The sequence below is a fragment of the Pollachius pollachius genome, assembly GCF_949987615.1.
Source record: "Pollachius pollachius genome assembly, chromosome: 1".
NCBI classification, from domain to species: Eukaryota; Metazoa; Chordata; class Actinopteri; order Gadiformes; family Gadidae; genus Pollachius; species Pollachius pollachius.
This window is the reverse complement of record NC_136934.1, coordinates 1,395,976-1,423,183: the sequence shown is the minus strand read 5'-3', so window position 1 is coordinate 1,423,183 and position 27,208 is coordinate 1,395,976. Positions and strand designations below refer to the sequence as shown.

At 51.0% G+C, this 27,208-nt stretch overlaps 2 protein-coding genes across 2 annotated transcripts in view; one reads left to right on the top strand and one right to left on the bottom strand.

Moving 5' to 3' along the window:
* Positions 1-541: 541 nt before the first annotated feature.
* LOC307080757 (clustered mitochondria protein homolog) lies at positions 542-22,460 on the bottom strand. Its single transcript, XM_079743626.1, has 29 exons — positions 22,313-22,460; positions 21,496-21,629; positions 19,316-19,422; positions 18,915-19,086; positions 17,177-17,308; positions 15,862-16,028; positions 15,335-15,489; positions 14,187-14,309; positions 13,408-13,540; positions 12,661-12,753; positions 12,017-12,177; positions 11,287-11,502; positions 10,386-10,916; positions 10,094-10,167; positions 9,884-9,988; positions 9,587-9,687; positions 7,790-7,942; positions 7,270-7,332; positions 6,467-6,720; positions 5,588-5,672; positions 5,155-5,308; positions 4,633-4,772; positions 4,217-4,297; positions 3,501-3,626; positions 2,976-3,085; positions 2,380-2,473; positions 2,081-2,203; positions 1,910-1,983; positions 542-1,511 (listed from the first exon to the last, which is right to left on the bottom strand). The coding sequence occupies exons 2-29, from the start codon at positions 21,545-21,547 to the stop codon at positions 767-769; spliced, it is 4,524 nt and encodes a 1,507-aa protein (XP_079599752.1). The 5' UTR covers positions 21,548-21,629; positions 22,313-22,460; the 3' UTR covers positions 542-766.
* Positions 22,461-23,287: 827 nt separating this feature from the next.
* Positions 23,288-27,208, top strand: part of LOC307085431 (triacylglycerol hydrolase DDHD2-like) — a gene marked incomplete at its 5' end in the record, with an annotated part of 20,359 nt that continues 16,438 nt past the window's right edge. The window contains 4 exon segments of the mRNA XM_079750222.1: positions 23,288-23,389; positions 24,973-25,038; positions 25,040-25,166; positions 26,480-26,670. Coding sequence (XP_079606348.1) covers positions 23,288-23,389; positions 24,973-25,038; positions 25,040-25,166; positions 26,480-26,670 — 486 coding nt within the window.

Below are 27,208 nucleotides of genomic sequence, written 5' to 3'. Positions count from 1 at the left end.
AGGAGGAGGAGGAGGAGCTGAGAGGAGGAGGAGGAGGAGGAGGAGGAGCTGAGAGGAGGGGAGGAGGAGGAGCAGGGGAGGAGCTGAGAGGAGGAGGAGGAGCTGAGGAGGAGCAGAGGGGAGGAGGAGGAGCTGAGAGGAGGGGAGGAGGAGGAAGAGCTGAGAGGAGGGGAGGGGAGGAGGAGGAGGAGCTGAGAGGAGGGGAGGGGAGGAGGAGGAGGAGCAGAGGGGAGGAGGAGCAGGGGAGGAGTAGGAGGAGCAGGGGAGGAGCTTACTAGGAGGGGAGGAGCTGGAGAATGATTGTATTTTTTATTTTGTGTACATTAAACTCAATGTTTATACTAAGGTAGTTTAATTATCTGTTTTGTGTGTGTTCATCTTTACTTTCAATACTGTAGCATAAAATGTTTATCGTCTACCTGAACTCGATTAGCAATGTCAACATTGCTCCTACTCTAAACTTTACGTGTGTGTGTGTGTGTGTGTGTGTGTGTCAGGGCCATGTTTGAAAGAAGCACCCAGAGTACAGTCTCTCTTTTAAAATCTTTATTTAACAGCAGAATGTTTTATTATCGGAAGAAAAAGTTTCCCTAAGAAGCAAGTCCCTCTCCCCATGTAACCGGTTCCTTCCCCTCTCCATCGAGCAGGTGGGTAGAAAACGTTCATCTCCACGTTTCCGTACCAGCTGAAGATACTTTTGATTCCACCCCGAGACATTAGTAAAAGCTTTAACATGACGGTGAAGCCGGGCTCCCTGGGGGGCCTTTCACTCTTCGGGGGCTCCGTTCACCACCACGCCGTTCTCCGCCCCTCCGTTGACGACGACGGCAGCGTTGACGACCGCTTCATTGGCTTTGGTGGACTTTGGGTTGACCTCCACCAAGTGCTCTTTCTTCTTCTCGAGCCCTGATAGGTCGCTGTCGTCGTCGTCGTTGTCGTCGTCGTCGTGGACTCCGTTCACGCCGTTGGTCTCCTTGTGTGAGCCTGCCTTCATCACCTCCTTTCCCCCGTTCACCATCCCCTCGGACGGACGAACCGTCTCCCCCGCCTCCGTTTCTTTGTGTTCGGTATCATCCGCCTCGACGCCTGGACCTCCGTTCATGGTTCCGTGGCGCTCCACCTCCTCTCTCTCCGTCTCCTGCTGCTCTGGTTCCCCCGGCTCAGAGCGCTCCTCTAGGTGACCGTTGACGGCCGCACTGGGACGGTTCTCCTCCGAGGGTTCCTCCGCTGGCCGGATCTCCTGGCCCCCGCTGGGCAGAGCCTCCTCAGGATGTTCTGCTCCACCGTCCCCGTTCTCCAGGCACACAGCTGCTCCTTCTACTGCTCCTTCTGCTGCTGCTGCATCTGCAGGCGTCTCCTCTTCTCCTGCTCCTGCCGCCCCTGCAGGCGTGCTCTCTCCTTCCCTCTTGGTCTTGGCGCTGACCAGTCTCTCATTGATGACCTTCACCTTCTCTGTGGCCTCCGCCAGCTTCATCTCCCAGAACCTCTTCTTGAATTCCTGGAGCCTATTGCTACAAACCAAAACATCATCCATGAACAATGCATCCATTTCTTCTTCATAGCATAATAACAATGCAATAATCATCCTAGATGGTAGATGGACTGCACCTATACAGCGCTTTCCTAACCAGTGTCCACTCAAAGTGCTTTACAATACTGCCCAACATTCACCCATTCATGCGCACATTCACACGCCGACGGCGGGGTCAACCACGCAGGTCGACAGCCGGCTCGTCAGGAGCAGTCAGGGTGAGGCGTCTCGCTCAGGGACACCTCGACACTCAGCTAGGAGGAGCCGGGCATCGAACTAGCAACCTTCCGGTGCCCAGCCGACCCGCTCTACCCCCTGAGCCTCATGCCGCCCGCATAACGGAACACGATTGGTATCCCAGGTGCGGATACTGCTCACCTCTGTGCGTTCTTCCTGATCCCTGTGAGCAGCGCCAGCTGTTCCAGAACGGTCTCTGAGGACGGCTTCAGGCCCTGTGGGGGGGGGGGGGGGGTCAGGGTTGTTAGCACCTGTTAGCGCCTCGTTAGCTCAAACAAAACCAGGTGTCACCGGACGAAGCGGCGCCCTCACCTCCGCCGCCGGCTCCGTCACGTCGGGCGCCTCCCTGCGGCTGCGCTCCACCCGCACGGCCTGCTGGGTAATGGTACGCAGGAACTCTGCGCTGCACTTGGTCTGTTTGTGGTCCTCGCCGAACTAAGGGAGAACAGGACAATGAGCGCCACAGACAGACACGCCGACGGACACGCTGACAGACACGCTGACAGACACGCCAATGGCGTGTCTGTCAGCGTGTCTGCCGGCGTGTCCGTCGGCGTGACCCCGACAGACGTGCGTCAGAGGGGAAGGCAGGGGCAGGGGTAGGTACTGACCATGGCAGAGTATGCCGCCTGCGCCTCCTTCTCGTGGCTCATGGCGGAGCGGTAGTCCCCTTTACTGCAAAGCCACTGGGACAGCAAGTGCTGACTGGAGGAGGGGGTGACAACGGGAGAAGGCTTTCAGTGACAGACCAGGGGCTTTAAACCCATCCAAGATAAACAAAAGACAACGCCGTTTCTCTTGTTATAGGAGCTGTAGGGGGGGGGTTTAAGGGCTTTGATTTGAGGGTTCTTTGTTAGAAAGGGCATAGCTGTCCATTAGTGTCCGAAGTGCACTATGAGGACATCTGTCCGGAGGTGACTGCCTGGCTCTTCGTGAGCCGACCACTCCCTGACCAATCCGGACATCGTTTCTCTGATTGGCTCAGGGAATCCTTCTTGCCTTTCAATCACAGGTGTGTGAAGTGGAACGCTTCCAACGGTGGAGGAAAGCAGGGAGGGAGGGGGCAAGAGAGATGGGAGGGCATTTGTTGCAGCGGTTTCATTTAAACACCTTTGCTCTCTTCCACCCTTTCCTCGTCTCTCCCCCTGACCAACGCTTCTCCCCTGCGGCTCCTTGAATCCCTGCGTGGTGGTGATGATCAACGTACCTGAACGCTGTGTGGGTGTCGGTGGGGCCGAAGAAGGACATGTTGAGTTTCAGAGCGCTCTCCAGGTACTGCCCTGCGGCCTCCCCCGTCAGCACCAACCCGAGACAGCCCTGGGGGACGGAACCAGACGGGTCAGCGGAACCACACAGAACCACAACCTCTGCAGACGGAGGTCCTGGAGCCATTTACAACGAGAGAGAGTGACCTCTGAAGCATCCAAAACCGGGCCTACTTGGACCATTGGTGATATAATTCAGAGCACCGTAACCCGGTACACTACGGATACTACGTCTCCGCCCATCCTCTGAGCATTGTGGAACCTGAACACACCTGTTGGTGTGTGGGTGTGTGTGTGAGCGTGTGAGCGAGTGAGTGAGTGAGTGTGCGTGTGAGCGTGTTGTGCACTTTGTGTAAACAGAGGAGGTTCGGATCTAGATTGTACAATCTAGATGTTTATGAGATGTAATCGAGGCCAGAGTGTTGCAATAAAGCCCAGCAGGATATGGGTTGTTGTGGTCGACCTACGTCCAGCGTGGCGACGTAGGGGTGGTCCTCTCCGTGGACGGTCAGCAGTAAGTGTCGGGCCCTGAGGAGACACTTCTGCGCCAGGGCCTTCTCCCCCCCGGCCCCCAGGTAGACTGCCAGCAGAGCCTGAAACCACACAGGAGACATGAACACATGAACACAGGGGACATGGACGCATGAGACAGGAGATATGGACACATGAACACATGAACACAGGGGACATGAACACATGAGACATGAACACAGGGGACATGGACGCATGAGACAGGATATATGGACACATGAACACATGAACACAGGGGACATGAACACATGAGACATGAACACAGGGGACATGGACGCATGAGACAGGAGATATGGACACATGAACACAGGGGACATGAACACAGGAGACATGAACACGGGACATGGATGCATGAGACAGGAGACATGGACACAGGGGACATAGACACATGAGACAAGGACACATGAACACAGGGGACATGGACACAGGAGACAAGGACACACGGGGCATTAACACATGAGACATGAACACAGGAGACAAGGACACGGGGCATTAACACATGAGACATGAACACAGGGGGCATTAACACATGAGACATGAACTAATGAACACAGGGGACATGAACCCATGAGACATGAACACAGGAGACATGGACACGGGGTCAGGGTTCGCAGCCCCCCGCTGTGTGAGGCGGTGGCGGCTGGGTACTCACGTATTGCTGGATGGTGCTGGGGTGGTCGAAGCCCAGGACCCTCTCACTGAGCATCACGGCCTTCAGCTGGGCGCTGCGGGCCTGGAGCACAGAGGGGGAGACCGCATGGTCAGTCTATTGACCTCGGTTTAGAAAAAAAACATCTAGGGACGTTAGTACCAATGAGAACTATAAAGAGTCAGTTTTGGCCAACTGAAGGGTTGCCAAAAAAAAAGGGTCACTCAGCTAGGGTTCCTCCTAGCTGAGTGTCGAGGTGTCCCTGAGCGAGACATCCCTGACTGTCCCGACCAGCCGGCTGTTGCCTTGCATGTTGACACCGCCGTCAGTGTGTGAATGTGTGTATGAAGGGTGAATGAGATGCAGAAGTGCAGTGGCCTTCTGAAGGTTCCAGAGGAGGGTGGGGGTGAGGGGCGTACCTCTGCTGTCTTTCCCTGCAGGAAGGTGACCCTGGCCAGTGTGCTGAGGCAGTGGCAGGCCTCTGGGTGAAGCTCATCACACACACGACCAAACAGGTAGGACGTCTCCTTCAGGCGCTCCTGGGCTTGGTCCAGCAAACCTTCAGACGTGGGGACCAGACACAGATACTTAGTAACACAGTACCAGACACTGTACAGCGAACATACAACTACAGTCAGTCGGTGAAGAAATCGAAGAATTACAGAAATCATCACTAAATGTCAGTGTTTCAATCTAAAGCAGCAGTTCCCAAACCTTTCTGGCCAAGAGCTCATTTATGAGTGTGAAATCTGCACTGTTGTGCATCTGGTTCCACACAAATCCTTTAAACCAATCGGCATGTGAGCCTGTGATATCAGCGTCCCAGAGAACGTCTGTTTGTGTAGCCATGAAGACCCCACAGACCTCCAGGATGCATCATCAAACCCCCGGACTGAGAGGTCAGCCCTATGACCCCAGCGTGGAGGAACACAGTGCTCTACCTTTCTCTATGAAGGTCTGGGCCGCCCGGAAGGCTTTGGAGGCGTCAGCAACGGGCATGTGGATGTGCTTGACCAATGGGAAGATGTTCAGCACGTCGTCCGGTCCAATGGGAGCCTTGCTTTGGTTGTCCAGGCAGTAGTCTCTGAGTCTCAACTGTCGCAGAGAAGAACGGTTGATTAAGACACAGAGCACAACCTTCTTTAGTGTTTTACACATTTTATTTTATGTTTTGGATAATATTTGTGACATAAAGATGGACCTAATCTCATTGGTATCTGTCACATGGTTAATATAAGGCACAAAATGAACAACAGAGATGAAGAATATAGACAGTATAATCAGTATATAACTTTTATCTAATTTCACGGTGACGTTTGTGCTAGATAAAGCAGGGTCTTCTTTAACATGGCCGCTGTCAGCGGTGAGGGTTACCTGCACTCCGGTCTTCAGGCAGAACTCCCTGAGCAGGGACAGCCGCTGCAGGCCGTTCTGCTCCACCACCTGGCTCACGCTGGTCCTGGGGACGGGGAACACGCGCGTTAAAGCTAGGGGACTCATGGCAGAAGCATGAATTTGTCATATTTGTGAAATTCTTTTTACATCCCGACAGGAATCAAGAAATAAAATAGGCTGAAAAGAAAAGAAAAATCTGGTATGTGTGGCAGTCTCAGGCCTGTAATAAGCCTGTCCAAGTGTTTCATTCGGCCCGTGGGAAATTATTGGACAGCCTACCTGTCCGTCTACCTACCTACACGCCTACCTGCTCACACTCTGCCCATTCTCCCAATTACAGACCGGAGTCTTCCTCAATGCTAGCAGAACTTTTGCTCAAGCTAGCGAGCTAGTCCCGTGTTTTTGGGGGAGGGGCTTTGGACGGAGGCCTGAAGGGAGGGGGGCGTATGCGGCGTCATCTGAACGTCCCGTCGGGTATTAATAAAGTACAATCCTCTGTTACAGCTCTAACACAGAGAAACCTCTGAACAACAGACAGACAGACAGACAGGAGGACAGACAGACAGACAGACATGAAGGACAGACAGAAGGACAGACAGACAGACAGACAAGACAGACAGAAGGACAGAAGGACAGACAGACAGAAGGACAGACAGACAGAAAGACAGACAGAAGGACAGACAGACAGACAGACATGAAGGACAGACAGAAGGACAGACAGACAGAAGGACAGACAGACAGAAGGACAGACAGACAGACAGACAGAAGGACAGACAGACGGACAGACAGACAGACAGAAGGACAGACAGACGGACAGACAGACAGACGGACAGACAGACAGAAGGGGGCGGGCCCTACCCCAGGTGGGCCGTGATGTCATAGGTCTCCAGGGCGTCCTGACGGACCAGGTTCCACAGCGCCGGCCCGGTCAGCGCCGCCCCGGCGGGGGCGCTCCACGCCGGGGTTTCCGCCCCCCCGGTGCCACCGCGGCCGCCGCGGCGCTTGGACTTCTTCTTGGGCTCCTCCCCCGCGGAGGCGGGCGTGAATTGGGGAACCAATAGGCAGCAGAGGAAGTGACTGACGGCGGCTGATAGGCTCCACACCTCCACGCCCTGAGGAACCGGCGGGAAGACGTTCAGCGACACGGATCACCATCAAATACAAACCACGGGTCACACAGCGGTACCAAACAGTGGCTAAATTAAATCATTATTAAGTATAAGGATAAAGTAAGGAAGAGGATTAGGGCCAAATCATGTGATTCTTTTTTTGGAGTTCTGACTCTTAAGATTAGAAATCTGAGACTAAAGACAGAACTCCACAAAAATAATTACGTGTGTAATTCTTTTGAGTTCTGACTTTAAAATCAGAATTCTGGCTTTAATCTCAGAATTCAGATTTTAAAGTCAATCTTTTTATTCTGACTTTAATCTCAGAATCCTGACTTTAAAGTCAGTCTTTCTATTCTGACTTTAAAGTCAGAATCCTTCGATTAAAGTCAGAACTCCAAAAAAAGGATCCCATGTGACCCTGATCCTCTTCCGTACTAAAGACACACTTTATCTGTTGTAAACGTTATCACATTTCACCGTAAGGTCTAACTCTGATCACGTCATTTGGAACGTGTGATGGTGAGAGAAGATCCCAGCGCAGCACAGTACCTGGACGAAGCTGTTGAACACCCTCCTGGTGGAGCGCACCACCACCTCGGCCAGGGCCACCCGCTGCACAGAGACAACCGGACAACGCGTGAGACGGGGGGGGCCCCAACATGCCTCTCAAGAGGGAAAACCCTGCCGCTGGCTCCAGATGGGAAGCCATGAGGATACTGAGTGGTCGTGATGTGGATTAATCCTGGTCTGAATTTCCCCATAAAGGTTTAAAAGATGTAAAACGGGATGTAAATAGGGACTCAAATCGCCCTGTGTGGGTTAAGGCGTGTTCCACGTCGCAACCTGATGGCAGTTGGTGGTTTACAAGCCTTTCAATCAACACAATGTCCCCTCAGGGACCAATAAAGTGCTTCAAACATTAATAAACATTCTGCCTTCGGCCAGCCGTATTGCCACGCCCTTCATTGGAGGTAAAGGGATCCAAGAAGGACTTTAATTACATTTGGATACTGATCGGTGAACAGATAAAACTGGTTGATCGGTTTCCTTCACAATAAGACAAACTCACCAGTATGTGCCTCAGGCGTTCCTTGTGCTCTGATTGGCTGATGGCTTTGATCACATGGCCCAGGTAGCGGAGGTTGATGCCCCTGTGGTGCAGGGCCTGTTTCAGGGTGGCACTGTCCATGGGAACCTCAACGCCCTGCAGACAGTAGTCCACCTGGGGGAACACACACACGCACACACACACACACACACACACACACACACACACACACACACGTGTTCACAACACACCTGGGGGAGCTAGCTCCTCCCATTTCATAGCACGCTTTGTGTTGACAGCCGTCAGATCATAACGACGTCATCGTAAAACATGACTGTGACTCAAGGCGTAGACGCCACCTGCTGCATCCGGAGCAGCTGGCAGAGGAGGCTGATAACAATCGACGCACACCATCAGAGATGGAGTGGCTACACAAAGGCTACGAACAAAGCTGCAAAAATGCTACGAACAAAGCTACACAAATGCTACGAACAAAGTTACACAAATGCTACGAACAAAGCTACACAAATGCTACGAACAAAGCTACACGAATGCTACGAACAAAGCTACACGAATGCTCCAGACAAAGCTACACGAATGCTACGAACAAAGCTACACGAATGCTACAAACAAAGCTAGACGAATGCTAAGAACATAGCTACACAAATGCTACGAACAAAGCTACACAAATGCTACGAACAAAGCTACACAAATGCTACGAACAAAGCTACACAAATGCTACGAACAAAGCTACACAAATGCTACGAACATAGCTACACAAATGCTACGAACAAAGCTACAAAAATGCTACGAATAAAGCTACACAAATGCTACGAACAAAGCTACACAAATGCTAGGAACATAGCTACACAAATGCTACGAACAAAGCTACAAAAATGCTACGAACAAAGCTACACAAATGCTCCGAACAAAGCTACACAAATGCTACGAACAAAGCTACACAAATGCTACGAACAAAGCTACACAAATGCTCCGAACAAAGCAACACAAATGCTACGAACAAAGCTACACAAATGCTCCGAACAAAGCTACACAAATGCTACGAACAAAGCTACACAAATGCTCCGAACAAAGCTACACAAATGCTCCGAACAAAGCTACAAAAATGCTACGAACATAGCTACACAAATGCTACGAACAAAGCTACAAAAATGCTACGAACAAAGCTACACAAATGCTACGAACAAAGCTACACAAATGCTACGAACAAAGCAACACAAATGCTACGAACAAAGCTACACAAATGCTACGAACAAAGCTACACAAATGCTACGAACAAAGCTACACAAATGCTACGAACAAAGATACACAAATGCTACGAACAAAGCTACACAAATGCTCCGAACAAAGCTACACAAATGCTACGAACAAAGCTACACAAATGCTACGAACAAAGCTACACAAATGCTACGAACAAAGCTACACAAATGCTCCGAACAAAGCTACACAAATGCTACGAACATAGCTACACAAATGCTACGAACAAAGCTACAAAAATGCTCCGAACAAAGCAACACAAATGCTACGAACAAAGCTACACAAATGCTACGAACAAAGCTACACAAATGCTACGAACAAAGCAACACAAATGCTACGAACAAATGCTACGAACAAAGCTACACAAATGCTACGAACAAAGCTACACAAATGCTACGAACAAAGATACACAAATGCTACGCACAAAGCTACACAAATGCTACGCACAAAGCTACACAAATGCTACGAAGGCGGCGGGCCGAGTCCGACATCGACCACCGGGGCGCTGAACGCGGCGGGCGGGGGAGTGGCGGTGCTTACAAAGTCAGGAATCTGCTGCTTGATGATGAAGGCGGCGGCCTCCCTCAGAAGCCTCTCCTGGAGCCGGGTGGCCGCGCTGTCACCGCTGGGGAAGGACACGCCTGGGGGCACGGACAGAGCGGCCATTGAGTCGGGTTCACAATGACCGGTCGTTTCCTACCACTGCATAAAAACACTTCTAGGTTTGGTGAGTGTGAGTGTGTGTGTGTGTGTGTGTGTGTGTCTGTGTGTGTGTGTGGGGGTGTGTGTGTGTGTGTGTGTGTGTGTGTGTGTGTGTGTGTGTGTGCGTGTGCGTACCTGGACAGAACACGTTGGGGTTGAAGCGCATCTCGAAGATGAGGTTGCTGACGGAGCCGACCTCCTCACACGCCGCCCTCACTGCTTTGGTAGCGCGGGCGTCGCCTGTGCACGACAAACGCTCATCGTTAACACCTCATCACATAAAAGGCCTCAGACCAGGTGGTAGGTCAGTGACCTTTGACCCCTGACACACGGCCGAGTCATCACCTGGTTTTGCACACTCTTCAAAGCCCCCGTCCTCCTCCATCAGTTCTCTGACCCGCTGGTTGAACTGCGTGTGTCTGAGGAGTGAAGAAGACTCGGTCAGTGTTTCGTCAGAGGGGCTCCGCCACCCTCGGCTGGTTTCTAACAGAGGAGACGACTGCTCCGGAGGCCTCCAGTGTGCTCTGAACACCTCCTCAGCAGAGCTCTTCACAACAGACCAGCGTTGGCGTGACGGTTCCCCTCGGAGACCCGGAGGCGCTCCACTGGAGGAGCAGAACGGGTGGGAGGGGCTTACTTGTGTTGGACGAAGGCGTGCCACAGCTCCCGTCTCAGCCGGCACAGGCCGTGAGGGAACCTCCTGGGCAGGCCCGTGTCCGAGTGGTAGCTCTCCGGCCACCGGTCTCCTCCTGCTTCTGAACCCTTTGGCCTCTCCTCCTCCTTCGCCTCCTCCTTCTCCTCCTCCTTCGCCTCCTCCTCCTCCACCTCAACCTTCTCCTTCTCCTCCTTCACCTCCTCCTCCACCGTCTCCTTCACCTCCTCCACCTGCCCCTCTGCGGTCAGGGCGCGCTCCGCCGCCTCCACCTCGGGGCAGAAGTTGGCGTCAGCAGGCATGGTGCGGACGAGGTCCAGCAGGTAGAAGCGGCCGTCGCCGCCAAGCAGGCCCTGGGCGTCCACCGAGGTGAAGAGGGGCACCTGGTACCCCGCGGGGCCCATCACCGCGTGCCTCTGCAGGGACAGGGCCTTGGCCGACTGGGCCAGCAGCACCAGCAGCTGCCTGCGTCTGGGGGACTCCTGGGGGCCCGCGTTCAGCCCGTACATCAGACCCCTGGAAGGAGGACAGAGGGGGAGTAACGTTGTTGTTATCAACAGGGGAACCGCAGTCTGTCTGCAGGACCAGAACCACGCAGAGGTGAACCGCCGGGTTAGCTTCCAGTGAGGAACAGAGAAGGCTTCAGTGGACCTCCTACAGCTTTAGACCGACCCGGACCGGACCAACCAGTCCATGTTGTCTGTGTGTTTGGATCGTGTTCTTCACTGCGCCACACCGCCCTTGTACGTGCACACTTGTGCCGTGATCTGTTTCTGGTTCTAAATCTAGTCCAGTCAGTGTGTGAAGCCCTTAATCAGTCACAGTCCAGGAATGTTTACACCACGGCCCACATTTTACAGATTCCGACTCTGAGCGCTGAGCTCACCTCGAGGGGGGCGGGGCCGGAGCCTCCGGGTCCGCCTCCGGGTCCGCCTCCGGGTCTGCCTCCGGCTCGGGGCCGTCCGACCCGGGGGCCAGGCCCTGGGCGGACAGACGCACCCCCCGGTAGTCCACGGTGGCGGTGGGCAGCGTGTGGAGGGCCTGCAGCTCCCCCAGGTCGCTGTACGCCTGGACCCCGCTCAGCTCCAACCGCTGGGCGGCCCTGGAGGGAGGGGGAGGCGGAGTTAACGAGGAGGCGGGGTTAACGAGGAGGCGGGGTTAACGAGTCAGTACAGCCTGACTGATCTCAGGTAAGAGGTCATTCGGGGGCCCCGCACGGCGACTACCAATAATCGTGACCGCGCCGAAGAATTTAAGATAAGATACGAGGAGATAAGATAAGAATTCATTCATCCAAGACGCGTTGAATGAATGTTGGGCGTTGCCTCAGAATATGGGGGCCAGCCAAAGCAACAACAAAAAGAGTAAAAAAACGAAAATGAAAATGGTAAAAACAAAAGAATGTGAAAGCAAATAAATGCAACATAATACAGTATTGTACACATTATACTGTATACGGTCAGAGGATGCAATGCAGGACTTACAGTATGACCAATAGGACCGACACACTGTCCTACATTATGGGAGGTTGTGAAACGCTCTGATAATCAGAGGCTTAACGCAGCATGTGTTAGCATTAGGGTTAGGGTTACATCCGGTACGGGCGGGAGTCCTACCTGCGGCCCCGCTCCCCCCCGGTGCTGGACGAGCCCTGGCTCATGAAGACCCCCCCCCAGAGGAAGCCCGGGTCCTCTCCGCCTGCGCTGACCGTCTCCGCGAAGCCGTCCACCAGTGTCTCCGCACCCTGGGCCGCAGCTAGCACGAAGGCACTGTTCACCTGGGGGGGGGGGGGGGGGGGCAGAACGCTTTAGACACCCCAGCACTGGGAACATCTGGATCCTGATCCTGCTCGTTAACTTTCTAACGCCTGTTACCATTCATTGGTTCTATCTGGTTCCATCTGGTTGCGCTAGGTTGTGTCTGGTTGTGTCTGGTTCTATCTGGCTCTATCTGATTCTATCTGGTTCTATCTGGTTCTATCCGGTACCATCTGGTTGTGGCTGGTTCTATCTGGTTGTGCTAGGTTGTGTCTGGTTGTATGTGGCTCTTTCTGGCTCTATCTAGTTATATCTGGTTATATCTGGTGGTATCTGGTTCTATCTGGACCCATCTGGTTGTGGCTGGTTCTATCTGGTTCTATCCGGTCCCATCTGGTTGTGGTTGGTTCTATCTGTTTGTGCTATGTTGTGTCTGGTTGTGTCTGGCTCTTTCTGGTTCTACCTGGTTCTGTCTGGTTCTATCTGTTTGCTAACATGCTAACCTGCAGCAGCGTCCGGTCTCTCCACAGCCTCTCCTCCAGGGTTCCCTGGGGGAGGTCTCTAGCGGCCTGCAACTCTTCATTCCAGTCTGGAGCCTGACAACCAAACACATACACAAGGCATTTTCATTTTCATCGATTTCAGGCATCCTCAAACAGGCAACAATAGTGTAAACAAAAAAAAAAACCTGAATTAAAGATATAGAACTATAAAGTTAACCCAAACGAGTAATAAAATAAGAGAATGAAATCTGAATAGTGCAAACACACCCTCAGGTATATACCCGCCCCCCCCAAAACAGACTGAAATTGCTGCTATTTTACCGACTGTTCTTAACCATCTTTACAATTACCATTTGCACCATTACCATTACCATTACTGTTACAAATATATCTTACAGAACTTTTGCTACCATTACTGACTGGCTTTTTTGCACTACCACAACTCAACTTAACGTATTAAGAAACTTATGCTGCTTCTCTTAGATATTATTATTTTATTGTCTATCTTTTTGATATAAGTAAATGTCCTTATCTCTTGTGCACTTCAATGTTTACCTTTAGTGTTGTCTTATCGGTTGTTTACTTTTAGTGTTGTCAGATCTGTTGTGCGTGCGCACTTTATCTGTTCACCGTGGGATAGCGAGGAACGTCTTCTCGATGCTCTGTATGTCTACATGTGAAGTAATTGACAATAAAGCCGACTTTGACTTTGATGACCCACGCAGACGCGGTGAGTGTGAGTGGTACCTGTGCGGCGGCCTGCTGGTCCAGCCCCAGCCTGCTGAAGGTGTTCCTCTGGGTCCGGGAGATGGACGAGGGCCCCAGCCAGCACATGGTACGGTAGGGGGTGGGCAGCACCTCCGCGGGGGGCAGCTGAGACCTACGAGGGGGGGGGAGGACGGAGGCAGGGGTCAGAGTCTCTCCAGCGGGTCGACGTAGCCTTTCTTCTCTGGGATTAACCAAGGTCTTCCTCCTCTGAGGTCAGTGTCTGCACCTGATTGGTCATGCTTGTGTTGGTGTCAGGATGGCTCTTGGAACCAGGGCCTCAAGGAGTCACAAGGAACCCTGGAGACAACTGAGCCAGACTAACAAACCTGAAACCTCATCCCAAAACACGCATTTGTCCTGTTAAATGGTAAAAGGACTGCATTTATACAGCGCTTTTCTAACCAGCGGCCACTCAAAGCCAGGGATCGATCTAGCAACCGTCCAGTTACTAACCTCTACCACCTGAACCACATGCCGGCACTGTTGCTGGGCTGCTTGTGACGTTGCCAGAATAGTTAATGGGTGAACAGATCCCTCAACGCCTACATAGAATTCATGTGTTCTGGAACCACTCTTAGAAGAACCATGGGCCCTATCCACCTTGAGGATGGTTCCCCCCCCATCTAGCCCGCGTTTAGAACCAAGAAGAACCAAGATGGCCGCCAGGTGAGTATAAGCAACCAAGATGGCCGCCAGGGGACGATAAGGCCCATTGAATAACACAGCAGTGCTCAGTCTTCCTCTAGCGCAGCGGCTACCTGGTCTTCACGGTGGAGAGGGCTTGTTTGAAGGCAGGGCTGAGGTGACAGAGCAGGTCGGTGAAACAGTGGCAGAGGGGAGACGCCTGAACGGGACGGGGGTCGAACACCTCTTCTGTGGACCTGGAGCAAAGGGAGGAACACGAGGGGGTAGTTAGTGAGGGTGAGTGATTAACTCAGCACAGATAATGGATCACTACGGCCCTAAGACTTCTACCCAGCACATGATTATATTATATTGTTCACACTACTACTGATATTAAACAAAAAACACACCGCCCATAACTAGATCTGGAGGTAATTGGATTTAGAATCTTTTAGTTTTTCTGATTTTTTTATAATCTGTATTATTAATTATTATTAATTATTAATCTTTATAAGCTGTATTATCACCCTGTAATAACCTTACTGCTTGGTAGTATATTTATCTTTATATCTATATCATTTTTGCCCTATGTATTTGGTTTCCTGTTGCTTGTGATAATAATGTCAGTGCTCAGTCTGTCTGTGTTACTCTGTCCATCTGAAAACACAAGACTTGAACTTGACCTTTCTAATTCCCCAAACGGCTCTGCACTCTGTCCAGTCGTTTTTAGTTTTTAAACCACGTCTGTGCAGTACTATAACCTCTTCTGTCACCATTCCGGTATTGATCGTATGGCCTGATGGCTCCTAGCCAAGTCTCTCTGGTTACAAAGGTGTCTGCAAAAGACTCGAGGCTCACTTGTTCAGGGTTCACCTTGACTCTGCACAGCCTCTCCCCTTACCTCCCTACACCCTTTCTTATTCACTTATTGTAAGTTGTACCTTCTTGCACTTAACAATAGTACTTAGCATTGTGTAGCATCTTATCCTAGCTATCTTTGTTGTATACAGGCAATGGGTTAACCTAGTGATTGTTAGCGCTTGTCTTGTTTCTATGAACATCCTTACTGTACCGACAGAGATATATTGTTGTGTCTCCTTCGTCTGTCAAATGTATTTATTGTAAGTCGCTTTGGATAAAAGTGTCTGCTAAATGCCCTGAATGTAAATGTAAGTGTAAATGTAGATGTAAATGCTACATGACCAGGTGTAAATACACTACGGATAACATTCCCTGTCGTAGCAAACCCTAAACTAACACGAGCAACATGCAGGTTTGTTACCTATTGACATAGAATCCTTTTGGACACGACGTGACGTCATAGCGGCTTCCTTCAAGGGTCACCACGGTAACGTACAGGAAGTCCCCCTGCAGCTTCCTGTGGCCGGGCGGTGGATTCCAACAGCTGAGGGATAAGTCCCTGAGATAGATGGAGCCCTGAGAGGAGGAGAGTGAGACCAGCGGGTTGGGATCGGGCCTCCACACTTTGTCTTTCATGATTGATTTATTTGAACTCATTACTAATCTACTATCAGCGATAACAACCCTAATCAGACTTAACCTTTGTTGTGCTAGATTATGATACCATTATCTGTCCACTGTGGAGCCTATCCCCCCCCCCCCCCCCCCCCTGCTGGGTTCCTTCTCAGGGGGTTCCCTCTACGTCGGGGAGGTTCTCCTCACCCTTCAGAGGGCCTAGGGTCAGTGGGACTGGTACCACTGGTACCACTGGTACACAAACACAATGGACCTGGACGGACTGGTACCACTGATACACAGACACAATGGACGGGCTGCTCCTTCTGGTACCTCTGTCTGGGAGCTGTGAGGCAGCAGGGCCATGAGGGGTCTCTCCAGGGACCCCGGGAGCAGGTATTCCGGGGGATTTCCATCCTGGACTCCAGCCTCTGCTTTGGGAACGCTTAAGGAGCGCTTCAGGCTCCGGCCGGTGGGAGAGCCCCCGTCTTTGGCAGCACCTGGAAAACAAAAAGAGCAACAATTCTGGTTTATTATGTTTGTGTTCTAAACCCATGTGATCTGACGAAGGCCTTTGTAGGCCGAAACGTTGTCACCAATTCAAAATTCTTACTATTGGAACTCGGGAGTGTGCGGCACCTTCTTGTTCTTACATGTGTTTAAAACCTGGCCTGTTGTCGCACGCGTGTGGAAGCTGACGCAGTGTGTTTAACGTGTGTTGGATGTGGTTAGATATGTGTTGGATGTGTGTTGGACATGTGTTGGATGTGGTTAGACATGTGTTGGATGTGGTTAGACATGTTTGTTGATGTGTGTGGATGTGTGTTGGATGTGTGTTGGACGTGTGTTGGATGTGGTTAGGCATGTGTTGGACGTGTGTTGGATGTGTGTTTGACGTGTGTTGGATGTGGTCAGACATGTGTTGGATGTGTGTTTGACGTGTGTTGGATGTGGTCAGACATGTGTTGGATGTGTGTTTGACGTGTTTTTGATGTGGTTAGACATGTGTTGGATGTGGTTAGATATGTGTTGGATGTGTGTTGGATGTGGGTGGACGTGTGTTGGATGTGTGATGGATGTGTGTTGGATGTGTGTTGGATGTGTGCTGGACGTGTGTTGGACTTGTGTTGGATGTGTGTTGGATGTGGTTGGACATGTGTTGGATGTGGTTGGACGTGTGTTGGATGTGTGTTGGATGTGGTAAGATATGTGTTGGATGTGGTCGGACGTGCGCTGGATGTGGTCGAACGTGTGTTGGACGTGTGTTTGATGTGGTTGGACGTGTGTTGGATGTGTGTTGGATGTGGTTGGCCGTGTGTTGGACGTGTGTTTGATGTGGTTGGACGTGTGTTGGACGTGTGTTGGACGTGTGTTTGATGTGGTTGGGCGTGTGTTGGACGTGTGTTTGATGTGGTTGGGCGTGTGTTGGACGTGTGTTTGATGTGGTTGGGCGTGTGTTGGACGTGTGTTTGATGTGGTTGGGCGTGTGTTGGACGTGTGTTTGATGTGGTTGGGCGTGTGTTGGACGTGTGTTTGATGTGGTTGGGCGTGTGTTGGACGTGTGTTGGACGTGTGTTTGATGTGGTTGGACGTGTGTTCGACATGTGTTGGACGTGTGTTGGACGTGTGTTGGATGTGTGTGGATCACCTGGGCTGTTTGTGAGCGTCTCCAGGACGCTGGGGGACCGGCCTTCCTTCAGGGCGTCTTGGGGTCCGGAGGTCCTGAGCAGCTCCAGCACACGGCCCAGGTGGGCCCTGGCAGAGTAGGGGGAGTACGGCTCTGGGAACACAACAGGTGACACGGCGTTAGGCTGAGCGATAACAGACTTTATTGCACTAAGACACTCAGAACTAGAAAGTCAACATAGCCGGAGGGGTCTGAGGATTGCGGTTTAGCGGGTGAGTGGAACAGGTGAGTGTGTGGATTGATGTCACTCACTACACTGCTGCCAACTTCAACTTTGGTTCACGTTCAAACGATTCTCACCAAGCAAAGCAACTGTAGACACAGGTTAACAGTTGAGTTGGAGGGCTGGAGGTCAGGCCTTATTACACCTGGCCCAGGAGAGAAGTCTACTCTCAGCCCTGAAACCACCCTGCTGCTCGTTTTACTCCCCATGTTTAAACACCACAGAATTGGCCCACTCACATATATACCTCTTTGTTTTCTTACTACTACACCAACAGCACCAAGCGCTGTTGGGGATTGTGCCACAAGAGACGAGACTTAACCAAATGACTCGCCTGGGATCCTTGAAGCACCATATTATCTTATTATTCACACATTATTGGAACAACACCCAAAGAGACACGGATCTAATCTTTTAATAACAATAAGTATAAAACAAATATTGGCCAAGTCGCAAGGCGTGAATGTACTTTTCATACATGAGCACATTTCAATCGTTTCAGAGAACTTCTCACACATTCTGCCCGCTGAAATCTGCGGCTTGGCACTCAGACGTAAGATACAACACTCTGCTAGCCAGCGGCTGGAACCGGTTGACCTCCCCAACGTGAGGCCGCTGTTTCACATGCCACTGGGAACGACCCATCAGCCACTGGGAGCGACCCATCAGCCACTGGGAGCCACCCAACAGCCATGGGACGAGAGACGGCGGTTGATTACAATAATTATTAGCTTCGGCTCCCATGGCTGTCAATCACCAGGTGGCTGTTTATACAACACATTTTATTCAAACATAACACAAGACTAGTACGCCGAAAACACCGCGACATCTAATCACAAGTATGAGTATGAACTGGTAATGCCGAACTGGTTTTGTTTACTCCAAGCCTCCAAATAAGGACATGCACCATGCATTCCTCGCAGCACTGCAACCACAACATTTTGCTGTGCACCACAGCAACAGCTCCGGCCCGCCCGTCCCAGGCGGTGGGGTGATGTGCTCAAGCTCTCCAGCGGCACGCTGGGGTATCAGCCTAGCAGACAAGGCCCACCGTACCTCGCTCCAGGGACAACGGCCCCACCGAATGGGCTAGGGATGTGCTACGATGCAGTGTTGCTATATTGTGACAATGTTGAGGGGGAATAAAAATTGACTATGAGTTTTTTTTCATGTCTAACTATGATTCATGAACCCATTTCAGAGCATTGTCACAGGGGCAATCAAATACAAATATAAACGTTAAAAGATCTTGCCAATTGGCTTGCCTGTATAGCTATCTGGAGAGGGACGTTTGTGTACCATTGCCAACCACGGAGGCAGTGTTGATAAGGCCAAACTGAACCAACAACTCTGATTACCTCTTGTATTGAAATGACAAGGCGAGCGTCTCTGATCCAATCCCGGTATCGTTTGAGCGTTAGAAGGCACAGTGATACTGAGAGAGAGAAGAATGGCTGACAAGAAAACACACGCTACCTTCAACGAGGCGGAGGACAGATCCTGGCCTGAGGCCCCTCAGGCTCTTCAGGTCCACCAGAGGGTCCAGGGGTGCACCGGCGAGAGCCAATGAGAAGCTGGAGCGTGGACACACCTCCTCCCGCGCCATGAGGGCCATTACGGTGTCCTGAACCTGCCAGAAACCGTGCACCTGAGGAACACACGGGAGAGCCAGGTGGTCAGGGGTCACATGACGCAGGGGGTCACGTGTTACACATGTGGGTGTAACCGTGTGACACCCACATGTGTAACAGGCGGTACACAATGTGTTACGTAGCATGTAGCACATTACGTCACAGGTAACACAAGCTACCTGTCCATCGACAGGTAGCTCTGCTGGCCGGGCGTCCCAGCCTCGAGGTGTGTGCGGAGCTCTTTACCTGCATCTCAAACATCTCCAGGCCAGCCCCCTGGACCTTCACAGGAAAGGACGAGTCGTCGGTGTTCATGACGAAGGCCTCTGGGACACCGCTGGGCGGGGAGACATCTGTGGACAGATCAGAGATCAGAGCGTTTCGTCTCTGATGAGGGGAGGTCCTCCAGCCTTATTGAGTGACATCTGACACATGCAGGAGTGGTTAGTACAGATTAGTTCCTAGCAACCCAGACACCGTCAGTGTTGGGAATCCATCTGAGATAATGAGGGTGTCATCATGTGCAATCACATCCTCATGACTAAGGCCTGAGGTGCTTTGAGTGTGTGTGTGTGTGTGTGCATCTGTGAGAGAAAGAGAGAGAGAGAGAGAGGTAGAGAGAGAGAGAGCGAGAGAGCGAGAGAGAGAGGTAGAGAGAGAGAGAGAGAGAGAGAGAGAGAGAGAGAGAGGTAGAGAGAGAGAGAGAGTTAATTCCAATCCAGTTCAGTCCATGAACACAGAGAAAGTGAAAGTGGGGTGTGTCTCTCCCGCACACACACACACACACACACACACACACACACACACACACACACACAAACACACACACAGGCGCACACGCACAGGCACGGTGCAGGACCCAGCGTGTTCCTCAACTCAAGCAAGTTGAAAAACGACTAAGCCTGTTGAATAAGCATGTGAGTTTCGTGTCGTCTCGGGGAGAGAGGGGACAACCACACCTCACTCTGGCATGCTGGCGCTCCACTACGTGGAGCGTAACGAGCCTCACAGAGCCTTGTTCAGAACCAGACAACACAGGCAGACACACGGAGCCACAAACAGACGCTGCAGCATCATACGAACAAATAGAGAAACATTTTAGAGTTTTATAACTGAGCTCGGGGCTGTTTCCTTCAGCCCGCTGAAGGTTTCCCTGTGTGTGATTGGTTGAGATCGAACCCTCCTCTCGTCCTTTTCCTTCCCCTGCCCAGATTCCGAACCTCTCTGCATCGGGGCCTTTCCTCTCTCTCTCCGCCCAGATTACCACTACAAGCCTCCATTGTGTCGGTCCCCGTCGTTTATCATCCTGCTTCTTCCGATTCCGGTGTCCGACAAAGTACTTCTAACGACTAACCTCTCTGAAGTTTAATCTTTGCTTATATAAACATGTTTCTTCACTGTGTCAAACTGACCATTGTGTCACTGGTTTCCCACCAGCCCAGAGTGGTAAGTGGTCCCAGGGCCTGGTTAGGGACCCCCCAGGGCCCCTGGAGGTGGGGAAATGTCCAAACCTAATATTTATTCAGCCCTTCCCCTAATTCCCCTAACTGGGAGGCGGAGGGAATGCAAGTGAGGCTTTATCAGCAACAATGAGTGAGACATGCGTCCACTAAACCGTTTAGGACGAGCTAAAGAAAGCCTGTTCTTTAAGTACAGGCTGAAGTATAGCTTTAAACCACTGGACTAAAACCAGTACATCTTAAAACCACTGGGCTAAAACCTGTAGGAAGGAGACAAGCCTCCCCCTACAAGGCTGAATCCGAAACAGTAGAAAGGAATGCTGCTTTATTCAGGCCGTGTAAAAGCCTGGTGCATTTTTCTTCTTGGGAGATATGCACCCTGAGCTTGTCAGAGGGCAGTGCATGCCAACACTGCTCTGGTACCCTGCCGTCGCACGCCCCTGCCAACTGCCCTCAACAACGACCCATCTGGGAGTGAGTCAGAGGAGGAAGGTGTGGAAGAATAGAGGCAAACTGTAATAGAGGAACACAGGAATAGAGGCATGCAGTAGTAGAGGCACAGAGTAGTAGAGGCACACAGTAATAGAAGCATACAGCAATAGAGTCACACTGTTATAGAGGCACACAGTAATAGAAGCATACAGTAATAGAGTCACACTGTTATAGAGGCACACAGTAATAGAAGCATACAGTAATAGAGTCACACTGTTATAGAGGAACACAGTAATAGAAGCATACAGTAATAGAGTCACACTGTTATAGAGGCACACAGTAATAGAAGCATACAGTAATAGAGTCACACTGTTATAGAGGCACACAGTAATAGAAGCATACAGTAATAGAGTCACACTGTTATAGAGGAACACAGTAATAGAAGCATACAGTAATAGAGTCACACTGTTATAGAGGAAAACAGTAATAGAAGCACACTGTGCCAACCAGCGCGACATTTGAAGGATTTCTTACCTGCTTTCGGGTGATTCCTTCCCCCTGCTGGTCTCTTCACTTTGTCTCTCATCTCTGCTGCTTTCAACTTTATATTTTTGGTATCTCTCTGCGTTCAGGCGTGGTTCCAGCACTTGTTCCACACTACTTGAGCACTGTGGTGCAGGGAGTGAGACGGGATGCGTAAAAAAAAAAGTGAGGTCTTTGCTCAGGGTTTTATGCAGCGTGAGTTATAGTAAAAGCACTTCTATTCAGAATGTGGATCCTGCCCCTTTTGCTTCCACAAGCCAGTCAATGAGGCCACACCCTCCGTTGGAAAGGCCACACCCTCCGTTGCTCAAGAGTCGTCAGGCTACTGTCGGTCCTCAGCCTTTCTCCCTCTGAAACCTACTTTGTTGAACTGGGTGTGTCAGTTCATACTAACTTGATTCACTTTCTTCTCCCCACTCCACCCTGGCATTACCCTCCCCCCTTCTGCCCCTGGGCATGCCCCGGAGCAGAGGCGTGGGCCACAGCCCCGTGTTTCACCTGAATGCCTTATCTTAGTTCATCTTATCTTAAGTCTTCTGCCCGTACATGAAGCGGCTCCTCCACACAGACACAGCGCAATCAAGTCAGGGGAAGTTTATATCAAAGTAGTACTATCAATGGAATCAATGGTTTTGAGTGAATGGTATGGTGGGTACATCCGCACCACGTCTTGGCAGCCTCGCTGTATTTCATGACAACAAACAAAAGCATACAGAACATGGGAATCCCCGTGGATGGGTTATAGTAATGGATAAAACTAAACGATCCCTTCCCCAACACTTTTCTTCATTTCAATTGGATTACTCACTTTAAGACTGGAACTCCGAGGTCCCCGTGATCCTGAATCTCAGAAGACGATATGACCTCGTTTCAGATGTCTTGCTGTTTGTAATAATAGGATATAAAGAAGCTTTTTGAGGTTTTCTTGGGACGTTTCTCTGCAACTTCGCTCTGTGCGAGGGGAGTGACGTCTGCGAAGGGGGCGTGGCCTCTGTCTGACTGACAGCTAGCCCCGACGTGATAGCCTAGCCTAGCTTAGCCCAGCGGTGTTTACGTTCTGAGTGAGAGACAGCTCACCGCCTGAGACCAAACAACCAACGTTAATGTTGTTGTGTATATAGGAGAGTCGTTTCCAATGGATGACTTTGAGATGTGTTTGATAAGAATGATGTAGAAATGAAAAGGAAGAACCAGAAGTAAGTGTGTGTGTGTGTGTGTGTGTGTGTGTGTGTGTGTGTGTGTGTGTGTGTGTGTGTGTGTGTGTGTGTGTGTGTGTTTGTTTCTGTTTCTGTGTGTGTTTGAGTGTAGGGTTTGTGTGGCAGGCTAACGCCGCGGACACTGTGGGCTTTAGTGTTCCCGACGCCCTTGCTGGTTTAGTAGGCGGAGGGACACCGGCTCACCCATGACATGTCCTCTGATTAAACCTTTACACCATGGGAGGCACACAGCAAGGTAACAGGACGTCTGTGCTGGGACCAGCAAGGTAACCATCTGTACTGGGATCAGCCGAGTCCAGTCTTACAAACAATGAGCTGCTAGATATTCTATAACTTTGACTTGTTGTCGCTGTAAGGTGTATACATATAGTGTATTTGAGCCACTATCCAATGATTGAAGTTATATGCTCTTGGGCTGAAATACCACAAACATCCAGCCGTAACGTCACCGTTTGCTAATCTACTGTACGGACGTGTATCTGATGAGAAACTGAGATCTTTGGACCTGTCCTCTAGGGTCGACTGATCCGCGAAGCCACAGAGTAACTGACAACTAGGTCGGGGTAATGTCCCAGATCCCCGGCACAGAAGGAGTCCTTTCTCAGGCAGACCCCTCCGGCAGCGACTCCGCCTCTCAACCCCAGGCTTACAAACCCCCCCTTCCAGAGGTGAGTAGGTGAGTGTGTGTGTGTGTGTGTGTGTCTGTGTGTGTGTCTTCCAGCATGCATTTCTATATGTTTTTACACGCACGGTGTAAGGGCACATACCATTTACATTTAGGGCATTTAGCAGACGCTTTTATCCAAAGCGACTTACAATACGTGCATTTGTTACAATACATATATATATATATATATATATATATATATATATATATATATATACAGGGTGCGATTTGTGAAAAAACCAGAGGGGGGGATAATTTTGAGAAACATTTTAAAATGTTTCAAAATGAAGACGGACCCTGTGTATTTTGGTTGTTAATTATTACGATGTAATGGTGAAAATACTTTGGGTGGGGGGGATAATTTTTATCCCCACCGAGGATAAAAATAATTCAGCAGAGGGTAGGACGTGTAAACCAGAGGGGGGGATAATCCCCACCATCCCCACCGGCAAATCGCACCCTGTATATATATATATATATATATATATATATATATATATATATATATATATATATATATATACACAATACATACTAGTACCTATTAGCCTCACGGATACTAAACTAAGAATCAGATCAGACGCCACTCATCTGCTGCTCAGTGATTACCTTTACTCAGACAATGTGTGGACAGCTTACCTTCCGGGAGGACAGTGCTGTCAGCGTCAGTCAGAGCGTCGCTTGGTGCCATGGCCCCTGGGCAGAAAGGGTTGCCCCACCGACGACAGAGAGGCACAGCCTGTTGGGCGGGTCGTTACAGTTGAAGCCTCCCTTGGAGTCTGTTTCACTAGCAGAGCTATGAACTCCAGGATAAGGGTCGAAAAACAAGCATGTTTGATCGGACTGCAATCGGTAAATGGATATGCGTAGCTCTAGCCGCTGTGGCTGCGCTTTAATTAATCCAGTGTAAGAGTTGAATGACCACATGGTCGAGGCTGGGGAAGTCTCCCTGCACTGCACTGATTGCCGTTTGTCACATTATTGTTTGGGAAATGACGATCTGTAAATTCCATTGTATGTGTGGTGCATTGCATAATACATACTGAAGGGGTCACATCCCTTTTGTCCTCAAGATGCACTTTCACGCCCCAGATTAGTGTCATGGGATTAGTGACTTAGCCGTGGTGATACAGAGACACCAACATTCCCTGTTGTTACCCAGGCGCTAGCCGCCATGCATACCAACACAGCCATCCTTGTGCAGGCAGCGAAGGCGTGTTCCACTCTGTGGAGATGATGGAAGCAAGTTTACTTAAAATTTGAAGCAATTGTCCCCAGCGGTCAAAACTCAGCACATACTCGTGTGAAGTTGAGTGAGATTGATGAATTCATCATCAGTGATGAGTCACAGTAGAGGAGCAGGACAGTGAGGCTCCACAAGGGAGAATGAGGGTCTTTGTGCGGCTGTTTGTGTGGGGGGGGGGGGGGTCTGATGGCTGCCATCTCCTTTATCTAATGCTCCCAAAGTCCATGATAGCGAGCCGCTAGGATTTCTATTGTGTACAACTACAAACTTACACAAAGTAAGCCATTCTTAAGTGGGTGTTTTGTAACTTTTTAAATGTTCCTTAAAACCGTCGCCAGGCGCCCCCGGTGATGGACGAGGTGTCTCCGTCCTCCACCTCCTCCTTCGAGATGCTGGACATGGAGGCCCCCCCCCCCCCCCTATCAGCCCGTCAAGCCTCACTGGTTCTACTGTCGCCGTGCCGACGACAGCACCTCCTGGCTGCCCTTCAGCAGAGAGGATTCTGAGAAGCTGGAGCAGGCCCACTCCGACGGTAAGACCCGCGCCTCCCAACGCGGACGGAGGAGGATGGACACGCCTGAGGTGTGACAAGTAGAGGGGACGTGAGAGCGCCGTGAGGCGGCTGGCGAAGGGATGAGAGCTCTTTGTTTATAGGGCTTTTGTTGCTGCACCTTGGGGCATCCCTCCTTCTCCTCCTCCTCCTCCTCCTCCTCCTTCTCCTTATTCTTCTTCTTCCTTAGATTAGTTTTATCTTGTTAATAGTAATGTTACACCTTGATCGTAATACATGATCCACAAGCTATTCTATTAATGGAACATAATTCATAATATAATGGAAGCGTTTTCCAGAATAGTGGAAGAGTGGAAGAAGTAACTCTTGTTGTTTACGAAATACAACAACTTATCTGTGTGTGTGTGTCTCTGTGTAAGTACAACTATTTTACGTGTGTGTGTGTCTGTATCTGTGTGTGCCTGTGCTGTGTGTGTGTGTGTCTTTGTCTGTGTGTGTACGTGTGTGTGTGTGTCTGTGTCTGTATCCGTGTGTGTGCGTCTGTATCTGTGTGTGCCTGTGCTGTGTGTGTGCGTGTCTTTGTCTGTGTGTGTACGTGTGTGTGTGTGTGTACGTGTGTGTGTGTGTCTGTATCCGTGTCTGTCTCTGTTTGCCCGAGTGTGTGTGTCTCTGTGTGTCTGTGTCTGTGTGTGTGTGTGTGTGTGCCCGTGTGTGTGTGTGTGTGTGTGTGTGTGTCTATGTATCTGTGTGTGTGTGTCTCTCTGTGTGTGTGTGTGTGTGTGTGTGTGTGGCTGTGTGTGTGTCTCTGTGTCTCTGTGTGCCTGTCTGTGTGTGTGTGTGTGTGTGTGTGTGTGTGTGTCTCTGTGTGTGTGCCCGTGTGTGTCTCTGTGTGCCCGTGTGTGTGTGTGTCTCTGTGTGTGTGTGTGTCTGTCTCTGTGTGCCCGTGTGTGTGTGTGTGTCTCTGTGTGTGTGTGTCTCTGTGTCTCTGTGTGCCCGTGTGTGTTTGTGTCTCTGTGTGTGTGTGTGTCTGTCTCTGTGTGCCCGTGTGTGTGTGTGTGTCTCTGTGTCTCTGTGTGTGTGTGTCTCTGTGTCTCTGTGTGCCCGTGTGTGTGTGTGTCTCTGTGTGCCCGTGTGTGTCTCTGTGTGCCCGTGTGTGTGTGTGTCTCTGTGTGTGTGTGTGTCTGTCTCTGTGTGCCCGTGTGTGTGTGTGTGTCTCTGTGTGTGTGTGTGTGTGTCTCTGTGTCTCTGTGTGCCCGTGTGTGTGTGTGTCTCTGTGTGCCCGTGTGTGTCTCTGTGTGCCCGTGTGTGTGTGTGTGTCTCTGTGTGTGTGTCAGTGGGGCCGCGGGCGGAGCGGGTGGTGGCGGTGGAGGGCGAGCGCTACGACGTGCGGGTGGGGGCGCGGCGGCGGCAGGCGGTGTACTGGGAGCAGGCCCCGTCCGAGGTGCGGCGCTGTACCTGGTTCTTCAAAGGAGACAAAGACCTGCGCTTCTTCCCCTACGGCGAGGACATGGCCGCCCGACTGGAGGTACACACAGGCACACACACCTGGAGCTACACACAAACACACACCCGACTGGAGGTACACACACACACACACACCTGGAGCTACACACAAACACACACCCGACTGGAGGTACACACACACACACACACACCTGGAGCTACACACAAACACACACCCGACTGGAGGTACACACAGGCACACACCCGACTGGAGGTACACACAGGCACACACACACCTGTAGCTACACACAAACACACACCCGACTGGAGGTACACACACACACACACACCTGGAGCTACACACAAACACACACCCGACTGGAGGTACACACAGGCACACACACACCTGGAGCTACACACAAACAGACAGCCGACTGGAGGTACACACAGGCACACACACACCTGGAGCTACACACAAACACACACCCGACTGGAGGTACACACACACACACACACCTGGAGCTACACACAAACACACACCCGACTGGAGGTACACACGCACACACACACACACCTGGAGCTACACACAAACACACACCCGACTGGAGGTACACACGCAC

Excerpts from the sequence above, each read along its gene's own strand:
- LOC307080757 (XM_079743626.1), bottom strand. The coding sequence starts at position 21,547 with ATGAGAGACAAAGTGAAGAGACCAGCAGGGGGAAGGAATCACCCGAAA. Across the intron at positions 12,754-13,407 it reads ACCAGCAGGCCGCCGCACAG|GCTCCAGACTGGAATGAAGA; the intron begins GTACCACTCACA and ends TTTGGTTGTCAG. Across the intron at positions 10,917-11,286 it reads CCGGCCCCGCCCCCCTCGAG|GGGTCTGATGTACGGGCTGA; the intron begins GTGAGCTCAGCG and ends TCCTCCTTCCAG.